Source organism: Zootoca vivipara, chromosome 14 (genome assembly GCF_963506605.1).
Source record: "Zootoca vivipara chromosome 14, rZooViv1.1, whole genome shotgun sequence".
NCBI lineage: Eukaryota > Metazoa > Chordata > Lepidosauria > Squamata > Lacertidae > Zootoca > Zootoca vivipara.
The window spans coordinates 4,998,696-5,022,248 of NC_083289.1; the positions used below are offsets into that span (position 1 = coordinate 4,998,696).

Genomic DNA, 23,553 nt, shown 5'->3' on the forward strand with positions numbered 1-23,553 from the left:
CAGATGCACTAAAACAGGGGTGCCCAAACTTTTTTCAAAGAAGGCCAGATTTGATGAAGTGAACATGCCCGACCACAGTTGGTGAGCTTTTTTTATGATTGAGGTTGTTGAGCGCTTTTTTTTTTTTACCATTCTACCCCAAAGTTGTTTAGCTTTTTTAGGATTGAAGTTTACCCCAAAGTTGTTGAGTTTTTCTAGGGCTTTGGACATGCCTGCACTAAAACAAGAAGCCAAACACAGCACTAAATAGCAGATGATTATCAAGCAGCTGTGCAGCAGAAGAATACTCCATGTCAGACCACTTACAGTAGTCTAGTTTTCTAGTCTTTGTTGTAAGCTGCTGTCTAGCTCAGCAAGAGGGGCTACACAGGTGCTTGCTCATACATTTACCAAACCTTTACTACTACTACTGGGTCCAAGGACAAGAATTTGTGCCATCAAATAGCATCTTCACACAGGTTAAATTGGAGGTCTGGCTAAGTTTTCAAGAGCATTGATGTCCACCATGTCTGATTCCTTGGTGAAAAATAACCCAAAGCTTCCAATTCTTTCACACAGAACATTATCAAAATTGTTTTCATGCAGAAGTTCCTCTTCCATGTCCCCAGTGCAACAAAACAAGGTGCACTCTGATCAGTAAGGCAGTTGTATTTACCCCAGTTGAAGAAGTGGAGAGGAAATTGCACAAATGCCTACAGTATGCCTCCTTGGAAAATCTAACTAAATATTATGAGGAAGACAGAAATAATGCTGCTCGCTCTTTTCCTTGACACATATTTTTGAACAAAATGTGTCACATGATGCTATCTTTATGATGCCCAGCTATCACCTCACTGACTGATGGAAGCAGGGTAGCAAAATCACTTCATGTCACGTGCAATCTTCAACAAGATGCCACAAAAAAAGCAAGCCGTGGGAACATGGATCAGCAACAGCTCTGCCTCTCAAACTTCCACTTGGAGCCTTAGTCCCTAGTATGGCTTCTCACATACCCAAGCGCTGGGATGTTTAGGAACTTTTTGTCCCACAATATGAAGCCAATAGATCAGTACCCTTGAGAGTTCAAAGCAAAATGCAACTGCACAAAATTAATACTTCAGATTTTGCTGCTAGTGTTGGCTGCCCCAAGAAGTTCCACTAACTAGCGTTAGAAACACAAACAACTTGGGGGAGCCCAATGTGCATATTTCACATGGATTAGGCTCAATTTAATAGACAGAAAAACCTGTATTTCAGATTGATCTATCCATTTTTACTCTCACACACAAGTCCAGAAAATATCTAAGCATCATACTCGTAGAAAGCCTTTCCCTCCTTTGGCAAGACTGTCTCCAAAATCTTTAGGCTGACGACCCATTTCCTCTCTTCTCTTCTGCTGGTACTCTTTATCCATTGTGATAGCAGCCAGACCCTTCCCAACAGAACCAGTTATTCGAGACACCATGCCTGCTGCTCCGCCTATCAGACAAGTAGAAGAAAGTTATTGGGGGGGGGGGTTCCAAGACCATTCCAGAAAAAGGTTGAGAACAAGAAAGGTGCACTGTTATGGAGATCCATTGCAATTTAAATACTGGCTGAGTGTTGAGACCAAATCTTGAACAGGACAGTAATTTGTGCATGTATAATATACTGAAAATTGTGAAGTGTTCAACATACCCACGGTGTGGCCAAGCAGACTTCTTACACCAATCACAAAACCTTCAGCAAACTCTTCAGGTCCTTGAACAGCTCCCTAATGAAGGATGAAAAAGACATTTGAGGGTTTTTGGTTTTGTTTTACACAGCCACACCACTTCCACCCTTCCATCATTTGTGGCTTTATGCAGCTCCAAAAAGATCTGATGACAAATACTGAACTTTTGAAAGAAGTCACTTCTGACAAAAGCCATGATCACTTAAATTAGCTCCGTGCCTCCTAGCTGGAATATGTGTACAGAAGCTAGATGAGGAAACTGTTGGGAGATTCATTCCCCATGTGCAGTCATAGGTTTGTTGTCTGTCATATGACTGTATGTGTTTTGATTCCACAGGATGTGACGTAGACAGGATGTTTTTTCTTACTGTGTTCCTAAGTGGGACTGTTGTTCCTTTGTTCTTTCTCTTTGCTATCTGTGAAGCTAGAGAGAGGGAGCCATGATGAAGAGCTCCGTGTGTATGTAAATAAACTAGCTTAGCAAAAATGCTGAGTTGCTGTGGTCTGTTACACAACTGCAAACCTCTGCAGATGCCAAGAGTGTGCTGGTGTCTCCCGGCACCAGTCGCTGTGTTGTTCAGGCTGGAGAATATTTATGAAGCTCCCAACAATCACCCAGGAAACAGAGATCATCCTACTCGTGAGTAGGCCATTTCCTGACAGAAACATGCATACAGATGGATGCTGTGTTCATGATTTCTGCCTTGTCAAGCTCTACTGACACAACCCTTCCAAAAAGTTGACAGTGGCCCTCATCAGCTGGTCAGGAGCAGCAGCAAAGGACTGGATTCAGTTTTACCAGGCTACACAGAGAGAGAGAGCCACAAAATATAGTTACTGGAGCCAGTATACATATTGTTCTTTTCCCCTCAAATAGTTATATTCAACACACAAGTTTTTGAAATCGTCAGTTTACCAATCCCTTGCTACTGATCAAAATAAAATATCAGAATGTTTCAGAAAGAAATCCAGTGAAACCAACAACCTGCGGCACCAGTGGCACAATGACAACATACCTGGAAAGGCTCATAGAAGAAAGCTTCCACCCCTTCTGACAGACCTCTGATTAAGCCAAAGGGATTACCCAGGACATCTAAACCCAGCACAAGAACATACACCTGCTTCAAGAACTAAGGTATAAAATAAACACAGAAACACAAAATAGAAATAATTAGTATTTAGGGTTTGTTTTTTTAAAAAAGGATGAGAATCTATGCATGTCAAAAACAAACAATATTTAATGGTAGCTTAACAGCAGTACTACTGTGTGTGTGTGCGTGCGCGTGCGCATACACACATACAATGCAAATGGTGTGTCATTGCTTAGGAACTACAATTTCACACTGCAATATTAATGCCTCCTGGGCAAAGAGAGTTGAGCTCCAGGCATTATGAATTCATATGGAAATGATGTGCTAAATCCAAATAAGTTCAGTTGGAAATACAGGGGAGAAAACTATGCAGAGGGCAAACGACTTACTTGATCTCTGTAATGCCCGATGACTTTCCACATTAATTCATCTCTTTTGTAAAACTGATACTTGATTTCAAAGAAAGCAAGCCTGAAAAGAAGCATCAAATCAGCATCTCAAGAATGTTTTCCCATTGCTGAGAATGTCTTAAACTTCTAAATACTTACAGTGTATTTTCTTCTTGAAGTGCTTCGTGTACATCATTTCATCTATAGAATAACCCTGTAAAGCTGATTGGCATTATCCCCATGTAAAAAATGCAGAGCTGAAGTTAAGAGAATGCAAGCTGCCTATGGCAGCAAATTCAAGCCTGAGATGTGATTGAGCAGGTAACATCTCTTAACCACTTTTATGAGTATCCATTCTCCATTCATGCAGCCCTCTTTCCATGGTTACCCAATACAGTACTGTTCTAGTAAGTTTTCAGAAGCATGAACATGTGTAGTGACAGGGTGGTTAAAAATAATTAGTACTGCAAATGCCTAACAAGAACCCAGAAAGAGAACTTAAGAGATAAACGCTTGCTTCATCCACTTACTTGAATATTAGATCATCTACATCTGTAAGAGTGGCCCCAATGCTCTTCAATAGTAGATTCACAGAATGGATCGCTATCATTTCTCCTCTGCCTGTATCAGATGCTTCCCCACCAGAGCCCAAAGAAAGGCTCAAATGCAACTAACAAGATAGAAGTGGATATGAATTAACATTTTGGGTACCTGCTTGTCAAGCTTTACTAAATATATAGACACATGGAAGCGGCAAACATGTAGAAGTTTGAATAATGCTTCAGAAAAAAGATATTTACTAGATCTGTGACGATGTTTGTGACAACATTTTTAAGTGCTCAGTAATACTGCTAATCTTTCTGTCAATCATGTTTTCTTTTCACAAAAGTGTGTTCATAGTTACACAGTATACAAGAAATGTTTTATATTAAATTAGACCCACAGTTAATTTTCAGCTTGAATCAGTGCCTTCTTATATATATGCCGAGATAAAAAGGAGGCTTCTCTATGTAAATTTAGAACATTTTGAATACTCTAAGTAGTTCTTTATATACATAATTGACAGACAGGAAATTGGAAATCCTCTTTATTTCTTTTGCTTATCTCTCTCTTTCTTTTTTATGATTTTTAGCATCTGTCCTCTACTCTGGGTTAATGAGGATACAGGAAGGTGATAGATGGCTCATAGATTTGTGTGGCAAGGCATCCCCCCTCCTCTTCAGTTCTTCCCAATACCAAGAATAAGATGCACTGCATTTTTGGATGAAATCAGGCTGCAACTTTAACGCCAGCAGATATAAGAGGTTTGGCATAGACATTGGGTAGACCCCATCCCTTCCGGTGCAACTGCTGGAAGACCTTGCATTTTGGGATCAACTGGAAATGAGTGAGTCCCTGACCTACATCAAAGGGCAACTCTCCCACTGGGTTGCACCGGGGGGGGATGCTGTGGCCCCCCCGCCCCCACCTGGGCATCTGGACAGAAGCATCTCCCCTGGATCCCTTTAACGGGAAAGTCCATTTCAGGGAGGGAGTCAGGCAGAGGCTACTGTGGGATGGAATACTGGGGCAGACAAGTCACAACAGTTCCCAGAGTGTCCACTTGGAGGACCACATGGAGGAACACCTGACCAGGCTCAGTTTCCTGTTCCTCCAGACATGCAGATGAGATGGATTAGCTGGCAGATAAAAGCCCCTAGCCAGCAGCCATTCTCTCTCTTAGCCATCTCTTCTTCAATGGGAACACATCTCTAGAGAATCTACAGTTAGGATGGTTCTCTCTCTCGGCCTGCTGCCAAGAGGGAGACCAGATGGAGCCTTACTCTACTAAGTAGACTCCAGATGTATATATTTGTAACTTTTCTATGTAAGCCTGCCTTTCTGAGATTATGCTGTTAACTCAGGATGAACTTCTAAGTAAACTCTATCTTATTTTATGAACACTGTGTTGTGTATTTCTTTTAAGAGGGACAAAGGGGATTTGCCAGGAAGTATAATATTGTTGTATAGGTTTTAACAAACCTGAACGCACACGTTTTGCTGCGCACAAAAGGGGAATGTCACTCTGCTGATATTGGAAGCTTGGTAACACAAGCTTGGATAGGATCTATCTAATAATATATCCTAATCCACATCCCTAACATTCCCACAGCTACAACCTCTCCTCCAACCAAAACTAGACCTATCCAATGCTTAAACCACCAAAGGTGTGACAATTGCTATGAGGATGGCAAAAACCAAAGGGCTGGAGCCAATTTGCCAGCTGGAAAAATTCCAACCTGGCCCCAAATACGGCAACCAGCTATGCCATAGCAAGGTTAAGCAGAACAACATGCCATAGCAATATACAAAGAGTGGGAGGGCCAAAAAAAATGGCTGGAGAACAAACCACATGCCTATGTAATATACTTTAGCCCGCCCTCTAGTGGATGCCATGCCCAGTTGTGATTTGCTGATTAGGCAAATGGGTGGGACGAATTACCCAGGCAGCAAACTCAGCCCAGAGACTTCCTTTGCTGCCTGGGAAACAGTCCCTAGAACTTCCCACATTGGATCCTGGCGCGAGGGGGGAATGCCAGCTCACAATGGCACTCACCAGAGAGGGTGAGCAGACATTTCATTTTCACCTGATAAAAATAAACTGCTCTAGTCTGACCGGGAACCCTGCTTTGACCTATCAGTTGGGGGCACTTCACTTTTATTTGAGTGGGGCTGAGCCAAGTGGAGCAGAAAGGAGCAATGCACACTGGAAAGACGGATGGAAGACAAGATTGTGCTATGCACCAGTTCCTATAGTCACATACCTAAGCTATAGCACTGTATCAACTTCCTGACAAGAAAGCCCCATCGACTTTTGAGTAAAAAATGCTGGTCATAAGAAAGACCCCTAAACAGGAACATTTTAAAGATATTCCCTCTACAGGTAAAGCATGCAAATAATTTGCAGGGTGACTAAAGAGATGCATGGCTTTGGTAGAAGAATGAGTCAAAAGTATAAATAATATTGTATTCCTAAATTAATGTGGTTGCACCATAGGTTAAGAAACTTAAGAAGTAGCATCAGTGAGAAACCTGATTTAAGCCAGCTTTTTCTCTTCGCTGATTTAAATAAATAAATATCACTATCACTTAAGGCAGGTTCCACATATTACTTTGAAGGAACCCAAGAGAATTTTTCTTCCATCTACTTAGCTAGTTAATGAAGAGAGAAATTAAAATTTGTCACAGATGGAAACACAGCAAGAATGCACCCAAGATGCTGTGCCGTCCTCTCCCTACTGAGCAAGCTGTGAGGCTGCAAATCTGTGAAACGAGAATGGCAATAATAAGCACAAGCTTCAATGAGGACTGCTCTGCCAGGCGGTGCCCACTGAACAGAATAGTTACACTACTGTTAGTCAGCAAATGTACAAAATAACAAATATCATGGTCATGTGGCTTGAGTAAATATTGCAATATCATTTTATCCAATACCATTTTATTCTTAACCTTACCCTAATATTTACTACATAATTAAATATAACAAGTTTGATTTTTGTGTTGCCAAGCCACAGTTCTTTCAAACATACCTTCAGAGGAGAAATATGGAAGTGCTCAAAGAAACTGAGAGTAGATATATCAGTCAAGGATGACTCCATCAACTGTGTGTTAAGAGCATCGATATCCTTTTGTATCAACTTCGTCTGTTAAAATAGCAATAATTTTAATTGAAATCCTCAATTAGGTTCAGACTTGAACACTAGGCACCACACAAACTAATGAAACATTTCTATATTTGGGGTGCCTCAAGACTCTGTCCTGTCCTCATGCTTTTCAACATCTGTATGAAACTGCTGGGAGAGATCATCAGGGGGGTCGGGCTGGGTGTTTACCAGTATGTGGCTGATGTCCAGCTCTATCTCTTGTTTAAATCGGAACCAGTGAAGGTGGTGAATGTCCTGTGTGAATAGTTCTGTCTGGAGGTGGTTAGGGGTGGTTGGTGGCTAATGGATTGAGACTGAATCCAACAAGACATAAGTACTGTTTTAGGGGGACATGGGGTAGGCAGGTGTGGGGGATTCCCTGGTACTGAATGGGGTAACCATGCCCCTAAATGACCATGTGCACACAGCCTAGGAGTCAGCTGTCCAAGGAGGTGGAGGTCAATTCTGTGTCCAGGGCAGCGGTCTGCCAGCTCCATCTGGTACACAAGCTGAGAACCTACCCGCCCACAGACTGTCTCGCAAGAGTGGTACATGCACTGGTTATCTCCTGCTTGGAGTGCTGCAATGTGCTCTACTTGGGGATACCTTTGAAGGTGACTCAGAAACTACAACTAATCCAGAATGCAGCTGCCAGATTGGTGACTGGGAGCAGCCGCCGAGACCATATAACACCAGTCCTGAAAGACCTACATTGGCTTTCAGTATGTTTCCAAGCACAATTCAAAGTGTTGGTGCTCACCTTTAAAGCCCTAAATGGCCTTGGCCCTGTATACTTGAAGGAGCGTCTCCACCCCCATCATTCAGCCCAGACATTGAGATCTAGCTCCAAGGGCCTTCTGGTGGTTCCCTCACTGAGAGAAGTGAGGTTACAAGGAGAGGCCCTTCACAGTAGTCATGCCCGCCCATCAGATGTTAAGGGAAAAAATAAACTTTGGAAATCTGATGGCTAGTAAACTCATCCCAAACTTGTTTTGTGTACTAACACTATACACAAAAGTTTTTCCAGAAATTGCTAAAAATATTCACAGTTGTCCAGATCTTGTTTAGTTATATTCTCCCCATGTTGCTAATTATTGTCTTGAAAATAAATAATTTTCTCTAGTTCAAATCTATGGACAGGTCTAACATTAGTATTCTTCTGTGCTTTCATAGACTGGCATGTTTCAAAAAACAGACTTTCAGCTCAACACATGAGATGTCCCAAGTAGACCTTACCCTTTGTTTTTCAACTTCTGGGTCTGTAGATGGAGTGAAGAGTCCAATAATAGCTCCTAAGAATCCCTGATCTATTTTCAAAGCCATTTCCTGGATTAGAACCATGAAATACCTGAGGAAAAGGAAAATACAAGTAACTGACAATAGAGATTCCATGAGGCCAACTACCCAATTTGTGGTTAATATTTTATTTTAAAGCAAGTGGAATATTGGACCTTTTCTGCTTATGCAGCTACCTGTGATGCACCTGCAATCTCTCTTGAAGACTAAACAATACAGTGGTGGAAAACTTGTGGGTAATTTCACAGGCTTGTGGTTAGCTCCTCTCAACAGATTTGGCCCAAACCCACAGGTGGTTCATGCCACACCATATACCATTTCATTCAAAGTACAGTACTTTTATTGGAACCCTTTCACAGTCCCAATGAAGATGGACAAACTAAAATATTTTATTAAGTTTAAAAAATCTGTGGGTTTGACTGTGCTTCTACCAACAATTATAGCTAAATGTTTTGGGCCATTCTAGTCTTCTAGAGGAAATTTTGCATGTGGGAGATATTTTTTGAAATATGAAATCACTCTAGTTCAGAGATGGGGAACTAGCTGTGGCCAGCTGTCCTAATCCTGGGCTCCTCCTATCCTCGTGGGCCTGTCAATCACCTGGCATCACTATGACAACAGGTGATCCATTTTAGTCATCAGGTGTGAAGCCGGTTTGGGGAAAGGGTCTTGCAAGCCAAGCTGGACCTAATTAAGACTGTGGGCCAGAGGTTTCCACCCCCTGCTCTAGCTTACTTGTGTTAGGAGTTGTGATCAGAAAGCAATTTGGATGCTTCAGCTGAAACACATGGTCCTTTCTCAGATCCTTAAGAATGAATATAGCTTATGTTTCAAAAACCTTTAAGAATATTTTACTTACTTGAACTGCAACACTTTACTGTACTCATTAAATCTAATGATGATACTAACATCAATGAATGGCCGTGGTTCTAAGGAAAAATGAGAGGTGAAATAAATACCTGTTTTGTAAGTGGCTGATTCTTGCTGCATCTAGAATGTTAAAAATATTATTACCTGAATCCAATGCGATGGATTTTGGAGGAGCTACAGGATGAAATACAACAGGGAACATTGAACCAGGCAACTGGTTATCGACCTTCAAGGGAGTAACAAACCAATATATAAGAAGTCAATATATGATAAACATTTATCAAGACTATTTCATGGATATTAACATTTTAGAAGTTATTTTAGCAGAGTACAGGCAGATTTATGTGGGGGTTATGTTCCGGGCTACTGCACGTCTAAGCAAAATCATGTAAAGCCAGAGCACCCCCTAGAAAACTGTAAAACAACAACAACAACATCATCATCAACAACAACACAAAAACCAGCAAATCCTTCCAACTTCCTCCACAACTCTCTCCGGCCTCCTCTCCAACCTCTTGTAAATCCCTTATGGATTTTTTGCGCAAAAAGGAAAAGGAGATTGTGATATCTGAGTCTGAAGAGAGAAAAAAGTTTGGTTTGTGGAAAGTAGGAAAGTTGTGTGTTTTTGTGGAATAAAATTTGCCATAAAATTTTTAAAACTAATAGAAAATAGGAAGTCTTTTTCTTTATTTACTTTTAGTTTTTATGTTAAAAATGCTTGATATTTGATGTTGACATGTATGTTGTTTTTTGTTTTTCAAACTTTTAGAAATATAGCTTTAAAAAAAACCACATCTCTGCAACCTCCTCCACTCTCCACACCCCACCGACTCTCCAAACACACTCTAATACTCTTCCAATGCCTGATGTGATTGCCTGTCATTCTTTCCTGCTTTCCCAACCCTTTTTTCTCCACACTCTGCATTTGTTTATTTTCTGACGATCTGCATGACGTTGCAATCGTGTAAGTCAAAATCAACGTAAAATGCAATCTACCTGTAATCATACAATGTCTACTCAGAAATATGCCCCATTAAGTTCAATGGGGCTTACTCCCAGGTAAGTGGGCATAGGATTTCACTTTCAAGCTCCCTTAGCTTAGCCCCACAAAATAAAGCAAAATCAGCATCTACAAAATCCTATCTTTGCTAAATAAAAAACAATTAAGAAATAAGATTATTTTTGGAGGATTTTGGCTCTAAATTTTTACAAAATGTACAGAATGTTTTGTGCTTAAACAAAGTACGGTTTTAAAATTCTCGTGAATAATTAACTAAACGACAAATCTTTTAGTGACCCACAGTCTTTCCAAGAACAAATGTGGTTCCAGAGAACTGTTATACTGTCCATGACTACCACCGTTAAGATTCCAGTTTCCGTGACCAGAGTTACTGCTATCCTTCATAACACCAAGATTTTCTTTAAAAAATCAAATATTTGTACCTGAAGCCAGTATAACTGGGCCCGTAAACTTTGTTGGTGAGGTGACTGTTTGAATTCAATCTGTATGCCAGATAAGAAATCCCGCTTTATGCTACATTTGATTGGAAGGCGCATTTCCATTGGCGTCTTGTTAAAGTTAACCTGAAAAACACGCATATACATTAAACCCCTGCTCTTTACAACCCCTCAATTTCACGCTGTTGGGATGGAGAGGTATTTCATCTAGGATCCTAGATGCCTTTTTCGGATGGGTTTGGCCTAGTAAGAGCCCCTTTGAACAGTCGAGTGCTTCCATACCGAAGGGCAGAACATTATTTCAGTGACCTTAAAGGTAAAGGGACCCTGACCATTAGGTCCAGTCATGACCGACTGGGGTTGTGGCGCTCATCTCGCGTTATTGACCGAGGGAGCCGGCGTACAGCTTCCAGGTCATGTGGCCAGCATGACAAAGCCGCTTCTGACAAACCAGAGCAGCACACGGAAACACCGTTTACTTTCCCGCTGTAGCGGTACCTATTTATCTACTTGCACTTTGATGTGCTTTCAAACTGCTAGGTTGGCAGGAGCTGGGACCGAGCAATGGGAGCTCACCCCGTTGCGGGGATTCGAACTGCCGACCTTCTGATCGGCAAGCCCTAGGCTCAGTGGTTTAACCCACAGCACCACCCGCGTTCAGTGACCTTACAGACCACCAAATTGTTTGGGATAGGCAAGGTCTGTTGTCACGTTCAAGGTGCTTGGCAGCTTTCAAAACTGTCATCAGCACGTTAGTAGCAAACATCCTAGTTCCTAAGTTGTTTCTCATTCCCCTCCCCAAGCCCAACTGTGCAGCTTTCACCCAGGCTTGGGGCTTACACTTTCAAACTTAATAGCCTGCCTTGGCAGCAGCTGCTATTAATCTCATCCCTCTCTATCTCCTCTCTTTGGCAGTAAAGCAAAGAAATATCATGTAGCTGGACCACTAAAAGCTGTTGTCAGTTGCTGCCATTTTTGCCTAGGGAGGCTAGTCAAGTGGAAGCATGGAAGACTTCCAGATTTGGCTGAGCACCAAACTCCACTCCTCTAAGTTGCTTCTGGCAAACCTATTCAGGCAAGAACAGCAAGGGTGGGCAGCAGCCATTAGGGGCTGGCCTGAGAAGTGCAGACCACTGAGGCGACAGAGGAAATATCCCTGGATCTCCCCTGCAATCTTTCCCAGCTTCATGATCTACTTATCCCAAGCCAACATGAGGGAAGACCTGGGTGGCAAAGGAGCATAGAGGGCAGCAGCTCCCAGAGGATACTGCAGATCTTCCAATAGAAGTTTCTGGAATGCCTTCTGGGTGATTTAAAAAAACCAGATATTTGTGGTAAGAAATACACACTTGACTCACTTACACACTTGACTCACTTACCAGATGGGAAAGTGACAGCGGATGGAGCAAGACATTGGTTCAGCTACCAAGGAGACATCCCTTGTTTTGCCCATTAAGTCTGTTTGTCTCATGCTTTTCCTATAACTAGTGTCACTTGGCTATGCTATGCTGAACAGTATTACATTTCCCTTTGCTTGCTTGTCCATACGGTATCCAGTGGCAGAGGAAGCCATTATAGCACCTGGAGTGGCGGGGCTATCCGCCCATGGTGTGACGATCGGCAGAATCCGGGGGGGGGGGGGTCCAATCGTGGCACAATGGCACAATCCTCCAGCAGGGCCGATCACAGTGCGGCGATGCAATCCACCCGGTGGGGGCTGATCACGGTGCGGCAGCACAATTCACCCGGCGGGGAATCGTCTCCCCCCTCTGGAATGGCACTCATGGCATGCCGCTCCCCCTGCACCCCCTCTTAATACACCCTTGATTGTATCTCCTCTATTTTGCCATGCTCAGATACCTCAGAGATCAGCTTTTCGTTGAGTTGTTCAAAGCCTCGATATTTTCCACCCATATTAGGCAACTAACATTTATGAACAGAAGACTTTTGCAAAATGTCTTATTGTGCTCAGTAGCATAAATGCAACATGTACGTGATACCTCAGCATACCTCAAAATTGTTGTCTATTTTAATCCAATCAGAAGCCTCCACACCTCGCACAGAAATATGTTTCTGATATGCCTGTTCCAAGAGACGTATTTGCTTTTGGTTAAATGGCTTCCACCTCTGCTTTGGTTTCAATTCCCAGACAATGCCTGAACTGAAAAGTAAATACATTGATGATTGTTAAACCTTTATTCTTTAAAAAAAAGTTTTTTAAAAAAATCCACAGCACTAATCAAAACTTATTTAAGTTTTACATGGTTGAAGGAGCAGTTGGAGGTGCTTAGACAAATATTTGTTTTAGGAAAATGAGAACTAATTCTGCTCTGATTTTTAAAACAAGACTTCTGTGAATTAACAGGAAGCCCGCTATTGTTTATGAACAGTACCTGGTGATTCCTATGTAAGAAATTTCCTGTTTGTTTTCATTGTTGACTAGTGAAAGCCCAACACTGTGAAGAGCAACATTTATTTCTTGATCCGGTTGCTCCATCTCCTCTGCTTGCCGTGCTTTAGAAACCAATGCAACATCATCTGTGAAAAGCAGCACCCTTTGGCGTCCATCCAAGAAAGAGACCCAATGTATCTGGGTATTGGAGTTGTAAGGAAACTGACCACACTCATCCTGGATTGGCAGGAAGGAAAAGAATTGACTGTGTAACACAAAATGAACCTACGAATGTAACATTGAGCCCACTTTTTGTCATTTTTAAAGCAAAATTAATTTGTATTAGCCTGTAGCAAGTGTAAGCAATGCAAACAAAATGAACACTGCTGTGTTGTGTTATGAATGGTATGTGAAATGCAAGCCTTCTACAAGCTGGGGTTGTCTACATAATTACATTGACTTTAAAATTACAAAGTCAAAAAAGAAACAGAATTGTCATAATACAGTAGGGCAGAAAGAGTTTTGAGTTGAGGGGCATTATTGATTGTTATAGAAATTGTTTCCTATGGAGTTTAGACTTGACCGATTTCTCTTTCGACACCAAATACCTTAAGAAGATCATGTTCTCCGGAGTTTTGTGCGTACACCCAAGTTAGTTTTCTTATTCCAGTGGGATCTGCCCAGGCAAACAGCCTCATTCCCCTTGGCTTCAGCTCCATCTCTTCCTGTAAACCACTGCATAGATGAAATAGAAACACGACGTTAGTTATGGATGAACAAAAGTGCAACTGAATCCAGGTTAAAAATATTCTACATCCTGCAGCAAAGTACTGTACCTCTTTGGAAGATGGAAGAAAGCTCTTTCACATACCTCTGCTTGTATTTAAGAGACACCCATGGAGTATGATTGATGATCAATGCAGGTGCTGCTCCCTCATGATAATCTGAGAAGTTAATAACTGTAGAATGATCGGACACGTTCACATCTACTAGGATCCCTGTGCTCTGTTGAAAATAAAATAAATGGATATGGTACTAAAAGCTACGGCTTGATATCCACATAGCCTAATTCAAGCTTCACTGTACCTTTTATAGTTTATACTTCTAGCAAGCAGTTCACAGTAGCAACAAACAGCTGCTGGTCAACCAGACAACTCTGACTCTTACAATGGGGCTCACACGAGAGTCCAGATGAGGTTACCCAAAATGAATGGAGTGTGAGAATTCTGTCTCTTCCTTTCTCAAAGCTGATAGCAGCTTCTTGCCAGTAGTCCAAGCTGGAAGCTACACTTCTAATGCATTCAATTTTAGCTTTACCACATTTGATCCAGCAACCAATATTATTCCTGCTCCTGGGAATAACCAGAAACCACGCAGCACCAATGGCTATAAACTTTAACCTCCCTTTTTACTAACTAACCATGACATCATGGCTGCTTTATCCAAAGGAACCTGAGATTTACAGAACAGCCCCTGAACCTGGATCTTGTAGCTTCAGGAAATTAGACTGTGTGGATATGAAGAGTGAGGTCTTCTCAGTAATAGCATTATAGCTTCAAACAAGTTATGCAGGAAAGCCCACCAAGGTACCAATTTTAAGTTGCTTTTATTTCTGTTCTTGTAAACATCTAGATAGCACCAGGTGGGAGGATCTGCTGCTTTTGCAATCTTTAAGCATTTAGATCAGCCTTGCATTTTAAAACCTTCCCATGGTAGCCATGTGATAAGGAATTTTATGCAGGTGAGAGGCTTCCTGTTTCTGGCGGTGAGAAATGGCTGACTCCCACACGATCGGACCTCAGCCGTGCCGTGAATTCAGGGTTGATATGGGGGTAATTAGCCCTGGCAGACTCCCTAGGGTGGGGGAGGACTGTCTTGTAGACCCGCAGACCATCCGAGATTGTCAGCTTGCATCAAGGTGCAAGCGGCAGGACACTGGGTCCCAGAGCACAACATGGCTGGCACTCTCCGAAGTCACTCTCATAGCCGGAAATATCTGTTTGATAAAATAATTTGATTTGGACAATAAACAGACATAGTCTGGACTGAAGAAGACTGAGAAAAAACCTGCAGAACTGCACAGTCCCTGGTGTTTAAGGTCGGACTTCAAAGAGATTTTCATCATGGTGTTTGGAGGTGATTGGTATGTTCTTTTTTTCCTTCTCAATACCTACAATTGTTTTTCTATGCCAATACCTACAATTCCTCCCTTTTCCAGCTGACTTTATAATGACTTTATAATGACTTGAGACAACAATTTGGGATAACATACAGTGCATCTGTTTGCATAATTTCTTCATTATGAGCGAGAGAGAAGGCTAAATGGATGTCTAGCAACCCCCCTTCTAGGGCCCAGAGGGGGGATTGTGTGGTCTCCGGGAAAGCTGATCGATATAAGCCAAATGACTTGTATCTGTGGAATACAGTTCATTTACATTGCAATATTGCAAACAGTATGTTCAAACGACAGGCTTGGACAACAGCCCAGACTGGAATAATTTAACAACTTGGGAGTTGCTGCATCATTAAACTTTAAACAATAGACTTGGACAACAGCCTGGATTGGAAGGTTGGAATGAAGTCAGGAAAACCTGCGCTGGCAAATACAGTGGTGCCTCGCTTAACAAACGCCCCGTAAGACAAAATTTTCGCTTAAAGGAAGGATTTTTCTAGCGGAGGTTGCCTCGCTAGACGAATTCGTTTTACAAAAAATTCATCTAGCGAATCACGGTTTCCCATAGGAATGCATTGAAATTCAATTAATGCGTTCCTATGGGCAAAAAAAAATTCAATGCATTCCTATGGGATTCGCTAGACAAATTTTTCATTATGAGAATAGACCCGTGGAACGAATTAAATTCGTCTAGCGAGGCACCACTGTAGTTGAAAATATATATATATATATATACAAATAAAGCTGTACTTGATGGATGAAAGGATATATGATTTCTGACATGATTGAGAATCGTATAGCCAGGGATGGAGAACTTTAAAGTATTAAGATCGAAATGTGGAAAATATGAGAACAAGAAGAAGAAGGCAGGAACAAAGATATTGGAGATATATTCAGAGGTCCAGACTATGGGAAGCCTGGAAAAATTAATAAATAGGATTGTAATTTGGTTGTTTTATTAATTTTAGTTTATCTTTTTAAGTGGATTATGATTATGATTTGATGGACATGTTAAATGGCTGTTTTTATTGGAAAATCAAAATGATTATTATTTTAAAAAAATTAAAGGAATTTTATGCAGGCGAGTGGCCAAAGCAGAAGAGGGATGAAGTGCTTCATCCAATCTCTGTTCGCAGCATAGAAATGCAGTGGGCTGCTAGAGGAGAGACAAAGCTCTCTGTGCCCCGTCACTCCACCCCTGATCCCCAGCAGAAAATAGTTGCAAGCTAGTAACTTTTGTGAGTTTGTTTGCAAGTCTGGTTTATATGTCTTTTTAAAAACAAATATTGTTCATGACCATGTTTTAAAATAAGCACAACAGGGAATAAACGCCATATTCTCACCAGTTCTTCTAGACTCAACAGAGTCCCATTGTCCTGTTTGTTGAAAAAGAATGGTTTGGTCACACGGGCACAGCCAATCACTCTGATGCACAGTTTTCCAGACAAATTTTCTGGCCAGAATGGAAGACACTAGTGGGCAAAATAAAAAGAGTTTCTGCTTAAAATTGGCAATATGTCCAACAAAAGACATCTAAAAAAGAAGTACACCAACCATTTTAAAGGAACCATCACTGATGAGATTTGCAACCAGTGTTAGAAACTGAAATATGAAAGCTAGGAGCTAAATGGCACCTTAAACCTAGGTTATGGGCACAACAATGGAATGTCTAGGCACACTTTTTAAATAACAAGAATACAAAGCTGAAAATGAATGAACTGCAGCTAAAATATTATGTTCATTTTTCACATGGTCTACTCCTTCCCCTTACTTTTATTTTATTATTTTATTTTAACAAAGTAATAAAAATAAATAAATAAATATGTGCCCTCCTCACCCCCCCCCCAAGACCATTCCATTGTAACTATTCAACCTCACAAAATTTCAACACCTCTTGCAATGGTTTGACCCCTTTCCATTCTAACAGCAGAAATTCTACAAATACCTTCCATATCTGCTCAAAATCATTTCTCCTACATATTCCCCATCTTACCTTAATAACACGTTAATTTATCATTAATAGCTATATCCCACACCTCTTTATATCATTCTTCCATTTTATATTCACCTTGCCCTTTCCACTTCTTAGCTATAATAATTCATGTAGCTATCAATAAATTTGCGAACAAGTCCTTCATAGCCTGCGAACCTTCCACCCCATCATAAATTGGTAAGAATGCTACCTCTGGACTTTCAGTCAGCTTTAACCCAGTGATTTCTGTTATCTCCTTAAACACCTTTTGCCAAAAATATTGTACATATTTACACCCCCACCACATATGAACATAACACTGAATATTCCTTCTTTATTTGATTTAATCTTACTGATGTTAAATGTCATCTCCATACTAACTTATAATTTTATTTTATCCTTATAAACAAGATTTTCAAAGTGTGTTTCTCCCATATTTTTTCCCAGCTTTGACTATTTAGCTGCCCTGTTGTCTCCTTTTCCCGCACCTCTTTTAATTGATCTTGTTGATCCTCCATTTCTACTAATATTTTATAAATTTTACTGGTTTCCCCTTTTATAACTGTATTTTCTTCCTTATCTCCCCTTTTTATAATCATTTTTTTTGAATTTTGTATATTCTTTGCATTTCTTGTTTTCCCTTAACCACTTCTTACTAATAAAAACTATTATTAAAAAACCACCCCAATGATGATTCTTAATAAAGGATTTTCAATATTCTGCCACCATTGCCTATTTGGTTTAATTAAAACATATATTCACGAACTCTCCCTCATTTCCTGTGTAATACTCTCTAACCATTCTAACTCTGTTATCCCGTCTATGATATGTCTTAACTGATTTGCTATATAATATATGTTGGAGAGGCCCAGTTCACTGGTTTTCTGGGGTATACACCACCTTCTTTTCTTAATTCTAGGTTTCTTATCCCCATTACAAAATTTATTAATCATACTTTACCAACCCTTTACCTGTCTCCAATATCTTAACTGGTAACATTCTAAAAAAAAAAAATTCTGGACAAAAAAAATCATTTTAATTATTGCTATTCTTCCAAATCATGAAAGCTTAATTTTCTTATATTCCTCCAATTTTTCCTTAATTTCCCTCTTTAATTTGTTAAGATTCTCTTGTTCTAAATTTTCTAAATTCTTGTTGTATTTATTCCCAAGTACTTTATTACTTGAGGGCAATAGGAGAAGGGGACGACAGAGGACGAGATGGTTGGACAGTGTTCTCGAAGCTACGAACATGAGTCTGACCAAACTGCGGTAGGCAGCGCAAGACAGGAGTGCCTGGCGTGCTCTGGTCCATGGGGTCACAAAGAGTCGGACACGACTAAACGACTAAACAACAACAACAACTTTATTACATTTCTTAATTTTCTTTCTTATTACATTTTCTTAATTTTCCTTAAAAAATATATCTGTTTTTCATCTTCATCATACAGTACTTAAATATCAAAATCCCTGATTTGGACCAATTAATTCGCAACCCTGTTGTTTATCAATTTTTTAAAAAATGTGTCTCTATTACTCCCCTAATATTCTTAAGAGAGTCTCTTCTCCAGTCTTCAGAGTAGCTGGAAGTGGGGAAGGAGAAAAAGGTCTTCCTTTCCTTCTATTCTGCAGTTTTAATCTGAAATCTTAGGTACAGTACTGCATCCAGAGCTCAGAAACAGCTCGTGCTACTTAAATTCTATGTCACAAAATGCAATGGGAGTTTTGAACACTGTTTGCAACCTAAATAGATCGTGACAGTTCCACGTTACAGCACAGTATTAAGATTGCCATTGACAGGAATTGTTCATTTTATTATATCAAAGAGTAAAAATTATTATTCCTTAACAGAAGAGTGAAATCCTGGCAGGTAGAATCTATTGCTCATTTATCTGTTTCCATTTTCTTATGGTCCCAGCAAGACTCCTTTAGGTCTAGAGGCTCTAGCATTCAGATCAAATAAAAACAAAATTTGCTTCAGAAATTTTCAGTGATGTAAAAGTGAGAAACTGCTTTAAAAATTACCTCTGAAGATGCGAAATAACTCCATTTATTAGTAGGAAGTGAACCATCAGCTCCCACTTCTCCCACTTCCAACTCGAAAGATGATTTATTTGCTATGGTGTAGAATGGAGTCAAAGTAACTATCCGAGTGAGATTGAAACTGCTCATTTTAATGCTAACGCCAACCTGCAAAAATAATATTATTAAAAATACTAATCTAAGCACCATACAGTGTTTAAAAAACTTTTCCTGGTACTTTTCCCTTCCCTGACTGCTCAGCTCTTCAGGTTTAAATGAGAGGCAAGTAACAAATGTAGATTACTTGTTTAAAAAATGAAGAAGTCATCTAGTTGCTCATTTGGGTTTGAGAACAATCTGATGATGGTGCTTGAGGGCTCGAGACTTTAACTGCAAATTATATCTCTCTAGTTCACTTACAGCACACACACACACATACAAACGCTCCTTTGTTCCTCACAAGCACACTGTGGGTATGTAAACTGAAATTATAAAGATCAGAGTGTGATGGCTTTTGCCTACATTTCCTAGCACATAAGTAATATAAACAAGCCTAGAGTAGGGAGGTTCACTATTGTGGTGGTCTTCGACTGCCACGTGGTCTATAAAGGCTTGGTTTGGGAGGTCTTTTAATCCCTGTCAACTTCCTTTCAATGATGTGCTTTTGGACAGGAATCATAACCTGTGCTATGTTCCATGTATCAAGCACAGAGGACACCAAGGAGAGCAAAAGGAGTATCAGAAAGATGGCCTCGTGCACCCTAAAGTATTATTGAAATTCAAGATGGGTATGGTTCTATGCATCTGGTACGAACAGTAATTAGTATAAGAAGCAGCAAGTACAGAACCCAGATATTACCAGAAAATCCATAAGGTTAGCTGGGCACTTTACACATCCGTAACTTCCTACTGTATCCAGAGAGAAACTATTAGACCATGTGCTAGTGGAGATGCTTAACTGGATCTACATCAGGGGGAGAGAGAAAAAACAGGTTAGATGCCAAAATCAGAGGACACTCATCTGCTTCACAGGCTGTGTGACTATTTAATGAAAGGATTGATTATTTATCTGTGTTTCAGTTCATGTTGAACTCTAGAGAAGACAATTAAAGTGGAACTTCAAGAGTAGAAAACCAGATTTATGGCTATCCCAGGGATATCACAGGAAAACAAACATGTTTCATGTGCAGAGACAACTCACTTGGGAAGCCTTTCATTTCTGGCTTCCTTGTCCCCACCTGCCCCAGTCCTCTCTCAGCTGTAACACATATATATCCCACCCACCCCCTTTGAATTATGGTGCTGGAGAAGACTCTTAAGAGTCCCATGGACTGCAAGAAGATCAAACCTATCCATTCTTAAGGAAATCAGCCCTGAGTGCTCACTGGAAGGACAGATCCTGAAGCTGAGGCTCCAAGACTTTGGCCACCTCATGAGAAGAGAAGACTCCCTGGAAAATACCCTGATGTTGGGAAAGATGGAGGGCACAAGGAGAAGGGGATGACAGAGGACGAGATGGTTGGACAGTGTTCTCGAAGCTACCAACATAAGTCTGACCAAACTGCGGGAAGCAGTGCAAGACAGGAGTGCCTGGCGTGCTCTGGTCCATAGGGTCACGAAGAGTCGGAACACGACTAAATGACTAAACAACAACAACCCCCCTTCTAGATTACTCAGGACCTTGCCTCATACAGGCATTACACAGAAAGACAACTTTCACCTTCTCCCTTCAAGGAACCGCTTTTAATCCTCACTACCCTTCCAATTCAAGCAGCACTCTCTCTCCCACTCATGCATAGGGGGCTACCCACTTCTTTTATATATGTGTTGCTTTATATACATCTCATAGAAGCCCCCTCATTCCCACTCCCTTCCAACAGTCCCAGATCGGGTACCACACAGATCATCTTTCTTGCCTGTCCTAGATCAACCTTCTTCCCTCCCCTCATTCCTCCAAATGCCCCCTTTAAGCCCCGTCACTTTCACATGCCCAGCCCCTAATTCCTCCAAATCAGGCCGCAGAGCATGTCTGGGTTGCAGGCCCTCACCACCTGGATGAAGCTGTCCCAGGGGTCATCACCCACCAGTAGGCAATTGTCCCATGGCAGGACCTCAGATGCCACCTCCTCACTGCTGCCATCTAATGCTGGGCTCTGCACCTACTCCAGTAGCATATGCACCTCCTCAGCAGTCTCACTTTCCTTGGCACTGCGAATACTGAGGGCCACTTTCAGGATGGGCTGCTGTAGCCCACTTCTCCTGGGCGCTCACCCTGGCTCACGCCATGATAGCAACCTGCAACCTCCCTCAGCAAGAGCAGCTGCTGCAGGTAGTAGAATTTACCATCTCTTGCCAAGCACCCCTCTTCACCCTCTTGGCTCCATTTCCTCTTGTAGCAGCAACTCTTGCAATAGCCAGGAAAGCCAGCGCCCAAGTTAAGAAGCCTACCCCTTAAAGGCCAGTAAATGTGAACTTGGCATCATACCTTATTTTTACTGAAAATGTTCCTTTTCTTGAAGGAGAACAAGATAATGTCCCTAAAATCCGCTGGGTGTTTTACATGCACATCTTCAGCACGGTACTGTAGAACACGGGAGGTTTTATTGATGATCCAGTAAGGACTGTACACAGACAGAACCATCCGGCTGCCAACTTTCCTAATGTGAATGTATATATCAACTGTTGTCGTGTCTGCAGAATTTGATGTGAAGCACACAGGAAAGAACTCTGGCAGTGAGTCACTGAGTCGAAAGTGTCCGTTCCAGTTTTTACCTTGATATTTTATCAGGACTAGTTCCATGATTTCACCACTGATTCTCGAATGAAGAACATCAGCAGTGCTCCCTTCTGGCAGCTCATGGGCCTCTGCTGTTCCCTAAAAGTAACCAGCAAAAATTACAGATTTTTTTTTTGAAAATAGAGTATCTACACTCAAGGACATCTGCACATCTTTCTTATTATAAAGAAAGAAATATAAGCAATACCGATCAGAAAACTGGCACAAGGACATCATAAGCCACAACCCATTTTTAACACAATTGAAAATGATGTAGAAAAGAAACAGCTTTAGGAATATTTCAATAAACACACAGTATTCAATCATCTCATCTTAAGACCTCAGGAGTCTATGACAACCTTCCCCAATCTGGTGCTCTCCAGCTGTTTTGGACAATTCTCATCTGCTTCTACTGGCACAGCTTTGATGGCTGGCACTAGCAGAAGTTGTAGTCCAAAATATCTGGAGGGCAGCAGGTGGGCAAACACTGGTCTATGACAAAGTTGCAAGTCGTGCAGTAACCTTCCTCCTCCTCCTGTTCACCCAGCCAGGTCCTGCTACAAGAAACAGTCGCAAAATTGGGAATTAAAAATAATAATGAGCCAGTTATGCCTCCAAGTCTTCAGAACCGCAATACATCCAACCATATGTAAAAATCATAAGGCTGTTCATCTCACAGACAAAGACACACTTAATGAAAAGTGGTTTTAAAATTACAACAGGGAATTGGAATTAAGATTTATGAGCAAGGATTTTCAAGGCATACCAAAACTTAAAATATGTTACAGAAGAAGGAAGCAACTCTCAAGAAGGATCAAATCATCCCTGGCATTTTCAAGTTATGTTATATGCAGCCCTGAGATGCTATACCTCAAGCAGATATCGTAAAGAGTAGGGCAGAAGATTCCGCAAAGTGAGTGTTGGATAGAGATGGATAATGTAGGCTGGATCCCAGTTCTCTCCATGGGCTGCAATGAAGTTTAACTCATCGGGCACAGCAGCAGTATTCACTATTAGAGGCAGAAAATTGACTTCAGTTGAAGGACACTGTAGCATACACTTGACTTCATTGCTCCTATGAAGCTCTTCTCTCCAGGATATGTAGGTTGTGGAAGGATTATACTGACCATCTAAGATCCCAGCTGGCTGAACAAATAGCTGACACCTAAGCTCAAGCACAGGAAGGGAAGGAGGGAGAAATCAAGTCCTTGTTAAATTTTGGGGTTCTTTATTTAAAAAGTAAAACTGCTTAAGAAATCTGAAGCAAATGAAAAAAATACCTATATGATTCTAATGGAACATGAAATTCCTCTTCAGGCTTAGACACACCTATAGGCTCCAACAGTTTAACATTCTTGACAAATTTGTAAATTGTAAATGGGATAGAGAAGTGGTTCTTAATCTGAAATTAAAACACAGCAGCATATTTTACCAGTATGTGTAAAAAAAAGTGGTAAGCAGCTTTTGATAGCATTGTTTATATGTAAACAATAAAGGAGCCAGCAAACAATGTTGATGTACCCCTCCTAGAAGTTGAGATACTATTTGACAATACTCTACCCAAACTCTGACCGAAGTTTAGCCTTGGAATTAAATGCAGCGATCTGCCATTTATATTTGGGGCAACTTTTCCGCGCACCATCCCCCCCCCCAATCAAAAGCAGCCTTCAAATCAACCACAGTAATTTAATACAAGCATTTCAAAACACAATGATCATGCTTTTAACATACAACACAAT

At 41.0% G+C, this 23,553-nt stretch overlaps 1 protein-coding gene across 2 annotated transcripts in view; it reads right to left on the reverse strand.

Annotated features, from left to right (window-relative positions):
- The window catches only part of VPS13C (vacuolar protein sorting 13 homolog C), a 116,043-nt gene that overhangs the window by 10,920 nt on the left and 81,570 nt on the right, over positions 1-23,553 (reverse strand). For both annotated transcript variants that reach the window (XM_060282438.1, XM_060282437.1), the window contains exons 57-76: positions 23,095-23,216; positions 22,685-22,979; positions 21,524-21,913; positions 19,898-20,002; positions 19,042-19,206; positions 16,389-16,517; positions 13,744-13,877; positions 13,481-13,607; positions 12,874-13,109; positions 12,491-12,641; positions 10,466-10,606; positions 9,167-9,248; positions 9,012-9,081; positions 8,093-8,204; positions 6,743-6,856; positions 3,704-3,843; positions 3,174-3,255; positions 2,710-2,823; positions 1,657-1,732; positions 1,295-1,458 (exon numbers count right to left, since the gene is read on the reverse strand). In XM_060282438.1, the coding sequence (XP_060138421.1) occupies positions 1,295-1,458; positions 1,657-1,732; positions 2,710-2,823; positions 3,174-3,255; positions 3,704-3,843; positions 6,743-6,856; positions 8,093-8,204; positions 9,012-9,081; positions 9,167-9,248; positions 10,466-10,606; positions 12,491-12,641; positions 12,874-13,109; positions 13,481-13,607; positions 13,744-13,877; positions 16,389-16,517; positions 19,042-19,206; positions 19,898-20,002; positions 21,524-21,913; positions 22,685-22,979; positions 23,095-23,216 (2,949 nt within the window). The remainder of the gene's footprint in view (positions 1-1,294; positions 1,459-1,656; positions 1,733-2,709; positions 2,824-3,173; positions 3,256-3,703; positions 3,844-6,742; positions 6,857-8,092; positions 8,205-9,011; positions 9,082-9,166; positions 9,249-10,465; positions 10,607-12,490; positions 12,642-12,873; positions 13,110-13,480; positions 13,608-13,743; positions 13,878-16,388; positions 16,518-19,041; positions 19,207-19,897; positions 20,003-21,523; positions 21,914-22,684; positions 22,980-23,094; positions 23,217-23,553) is intronic.